This window comes from Medicago truncatula, chromosome 2, assembly GCF_003473485.1.
Source record: "Medicago truncatula cultivar Jemalong A17 chromosome 2, MtrunA17r5.0-ANR, whole genome shotgun sequence".
Taxonomy (NCBI): Eukaryota; Viridiplantae; Streptophyta; class Magnoliopsida; order Fabales; family Fabaceae; genus Medicago; species Medicago truncatula.
The window spans coordinates 42,840,522-42,845,099 of NC_053043.1; the positions used below are offsets into that span (position 1 = coordinate 42,840,522).

The 4,578-nt window shown below is 29.8% G+C and overlaps 1 protein-coding gene across 1 annotated transcript; it reads right to left on the bottom strand.

Moving 5' to 3' along the window:
- Positions 1-506: 506 nt before the first annotated feature.
- LOC11419064 (E3 ubiquitin-protein ligase PUB23) lies at positions 507-2,166 on the bottom strand. The gene has a single exon (XM_003596842.4). It carries the CDS (start codon positions 1,859-1,861, stop codon positions 650-652), a length of 1,212 nt encoding a protein of 403 aa, XP_003596890.1. The 5' UTR covers positions 1,862-2,166; the 3' UTR covers positions 507-649.
- Between the last annotated feature and the right edge of the window lie 2,412 nt (positions 2,167-4,578).

Consider the following 4,578-nt stretch of genomic DNA (forward strand, 5'->3'; position numbering starts at 1 on the left):
CTCTTTTATTCATGTTATACACAAGTACTTGACCAAAACCAAAATTTGCAGCTAATTTCTACATTTTCTCCTACTTTGATTTTTAGCCGCAGATATAGATAGAAATAGGCTAGAGTGATAGACTTGAATAAACTTGCAAGATTTGAGTCTAAACCAAATTTTAAAAGTTAAGCTCCAGTCTGACTTATTGACTGCTATTGTTGCAAGACAAATTTAGAAACCTATTGTATGGGGTCTGAAAAAAATTGTAATAAATATTTTAAACAATCATCTAATAATTTTAACGTAAATATTTTATCATAATAATGATGATCATGATAAAAATGAATCTGAAATATAAAAGAATAATAAAGTCATCTAGACCTATCTTAATAAGATTTTTTTGGTGAAGTGGAAAAATAAGAAAGAAATATATGATAACAAAATAAAATGAGAGAAAGTTTGAGATCTAGCACATACACGAGCTTAACTGAGGTCAATGCAGTACTTTAGACCAATAAGATGCATTACACAAATTAATGTAAGTAATTGTTTCCTTCATAAAATTAGGATCCAAAAAATCCGAAACCAGAAACTTTAATTTCACCATGTCCATGTATACAAAAAATAAAATCTTATGAATTAATTGTGACCAAATTAGATCATGAAATCATGGATAAGAAGATAACAATGGAACAGGAATACATGTAGAATTCTTCCAAACAGTAGAATGCAATTTGAGTATCTCCTTAGCCCTCTCTTTTGTCTTGAAATTACTATCAACTTGAAGCACCAAACACAACTTTGAAACTGCTCCAACATGCAACATTTCATGTAAAACTCTAGAATTTGCAGAATACCTACAAATAGAACTCATAATTCTAACACCTCTATCACTTGCAACATGAGAAACCCTCAAAATTTTCTTTGACACAATAGCCAATCCTGCTCCATGATTCAACAATTCTGCTCTCCCTTCTGCACAACCACAAATTTGATCCAAACCTATTAACATCAATTCACAAACCCTTCTTTCCGAAACATCGAAAAGAAGTTCGATTAGGACTAAAACCACGCCTCCTTCAACCGCTTTAATTCGGTTTCTTCCCCATGGTAAAAGCTCCAGAAGTAGTTTTAATGCAGCTTTTGAAGCTTGTTGTGAGATCTTATCAACTAGCACTCTCATTATCTCTTCAAAAATCGCCTTTTTTACGCTTATTAATTGAATCGGATCGGATACTTCAAACGCCGATTTCAACAGCATTGTTGCATAACCTCTAGATTGGTAGCTTCCAAGCTTCAAAACATGAAACAATGACTCAATAAATTGAATGCTTTCATTGTTTATCAGATTCTTAACATGTTCTTCAGAAGGGTTAAGATGAAACAAAATTTCAATAGCTGCTTCACTCAGAGAACTTGAATTTAAATTGTTCTTCATGGTTAAAGCTAGAAACTCTATTGCACCTGCAGATTCCAAACATTTTTTGTTCCTTTCGCTTTCGAAGACGATAGAACGAAGCTTTACAAGACAATTGAGTTGTTTTTCTGGGAATTTCTTTGCTTCATTGAGGAGTTTAAGAATCTGTGTTCTATCTATTGGTGATTTTGGTGTTGGAATACGTTCAACACCAAATGAAGCATTAAGGGTACACCAAGATTGAATCAAACGACGTAAAGTATGGTTTGGTATAAGATTATTAAGATCGGTTTCTAATAAGGTTTGTTTTGTAACAGGACAAGTATTGTTTTGGAATGAAAATAACCATTTTTCTATGTTTTCTCTGTCGTACGTAATTCCTGTGGAAAGTGTGACAGGATCTTTCATAAGTTGTAGGGAAATTGGGCAAAGAAAATGTGAAGGAACATCAATTTCATCCATATAAGGAATATGATTGTAATGAGAATAGGCACAAAAAAAAAAAAAAAGGGGAAAATAAAGAGTATTGGCTAGAGAGAATGGTGAAAAGTTGAATTGGATTGAGGACTAAAATTTGTGAACGTTGATAATGAAATATTTGTTGTGGAGAAATTGCAAAATTTTATACAAAGTTGTTATGAACGAGAAAGTCAACACACGGAAATTGAGAGAAATGGCGAGGAGTGTGTGAATTAATGAGTACCTTTTCCAAGACTTTGGAAGGAGACAATAATGTATAAACAAGTGGATTTCTTATCTTTGGTATTAATGGGACGTTGCTATATGTATATATAGATATAGTATATGGTGATAACATTGATGATTATAAATTCATGAATAGGAATTAGTTATAATGATACTTACGACCTAGCTTATGTCAAATCAATATAAAATCGTGATTTAAATATATGAAGTTTAATTTTACTGATTTATTATCTCGCTAGCCTATTTAAAAATATGTCAAATTATTTATTTAAATATTCTGAAATATGTTTTTAAGTAGAGCAATATATCATATTAAACTCTTAAAAAAGGTCAAATTTATACTACTTAAAAATAAGCATATGACATACTACAAACCAAACTTAAACTTTCAATTTTTTTGACTAAACTTGAGTAGATTCAGCTATTGTCACACTTGAAAATAAATATGTAAGCTGTTTAGGGAGTAAAAGTCGGTGTTGCAAATTGTATTAAAAAGCCTAATATAGAGGCTTTTGACTTTGATTTTATAGAATTAATTAATTAAAGAATACTATATCTATATATAAAAAGGGATGGACATAGTACAATTTGATGTATAGACCTTAATGGTTGCATGGGTGTTGTGTTGCCGACAAGTTCTGATAGGGCTCATGCATTTTACCATTATTAGATGCACTTCTCACGCTTTTCTCGGCTAGATCCATTAATGCTTCTAGTTTTATTTATTTATTTTATTATTATATAGTACTTGGAAAGAAAATTCATAACGTGTTGGGAGCTGGAAATTGCATTGGTGTAGTTCTTGTTTCCATATCTTTATATTACTAGTTCAACATGGTAAGTTTGATTTTTCATTTTATAATGTATGGTATGGGATTCGAGAGAAACTATAATGTGAATTTGTGAGTATGTATGGAAAAAAAAGATGAGATGTATGTGCTAACAATAAATAAATTTCTACAATCACGAGGAACGTATATGGTAGCTAAGATAGAAGTTTTTTCCTCTCTTTAAAGAATTTGGTTTATGGATTCTCTTAGAGATGTTATTGTCATAACTATTAGAAGAATATTAATAAATTTTCAAAGTTTCATTATGAGTAAAATTGGTTTGCATAGATAGCACAGAGAGTATATTATGTATTTTACACCGTTATAAAAAAAAAAACGTTTTAATGAAAAAATAAATGCTAATAAGCTACACATAAATTAACAAAATATATAAGTGATTCAAAATAAGTTATTATTAAATCAAATGTAAATTTTGGTCGACAAATAAATCTCAAAATTGACTATTAAAATAGATAATTGAACATCATTTATACAAAAATAAAATAATAACACTTACGTAACTATTATTAACTCTATTGATTAATATATGTATACTATAGTACAAGAAAAGTTTGATTCTTGTTTTTAACTTTTGTGTTCCTTTCCAAGCCTACACTCGCTATCTTTTTGTTTCATTGAATTGTTGTTGTATATTATATATGGCACTGAATGATTCCAAATATAGTCAAAGATAAGCAACCGTATAAAACAGAAATGCATAGTATATATAATATATATGTAGAAAAATGTGTTTACTTTGCAACAAGGACAACTAAAAAATGTGAATTCCAGTATTCATTCTCATAAGGCAGTGAGATCATGTGATAAATGATAATGCAGAAAACTTGTATTTTAGGTGGAAAAAAAGACACGTAACACACTGAAATCACCACATGCCTCAAGCAAAAATAAAAACAAATTTGGCACAGCCATGACTAAGGAAAGTGGTTAATTTTTTTTTCTTCAAAACTCTCTTAGGTTAGAGGACCGATTAATTTGAGGTTTAATTCCACCATCCACTTGTCGTGTCCCATTTAAAGCGTCTCTTTTAAAGCCGGAACAAAATTATGTATGTAATCGCTCATCAAAATTGACATCAGAGAAATGGAATCAAAAATTTTTAGAGCATAAAAATGGTCGTTAACAAAGTTCGGTCAAATACAAATAGTTGAAGTGAATTTGAATTTTGGTAAGAGCAATATTTGATCTTACTTAATTTATCGGTATATATCTCTCCATTAAACTTTAGATTATCAGGATCTTTTCTCTCACGACCAAACCATTTAAGCCATAAAATAAAGACAAATTATTATTATGAACTTCATAAATTTTATGGGCAACTGTTGCTTGCATGATAATGCTGTTTGGAATTTTCTTCCCACAAACATGGTCCCTTTGAACAAATTAAATGAAATAAAAAAATATTTTCCGTTGTTTCTCGTTGTATAAAATATATATATATTTTTTCATACGTAAGTCAATTTTTATGATCTGATCTCGATAATCATGTGCTACGAAATTATGATTATCCTCACGATCACATTCACATGGCATCGGAAACTTCGATTCTAGTCTAATATAAATTCAATATTACCGGATTCCTAAGTTATAAATAAATTTACTACCAAATAATAAAGAATTAAA

Coding starts and splice junctions, on each gene's coding strand:
- LOC11419064 (XM_003596842.4), bottom strand. CDS start 1,861: ATGGATGAAATTGATGTTCCTTCACATTTTCTTTGCCCAATTTCCCTA.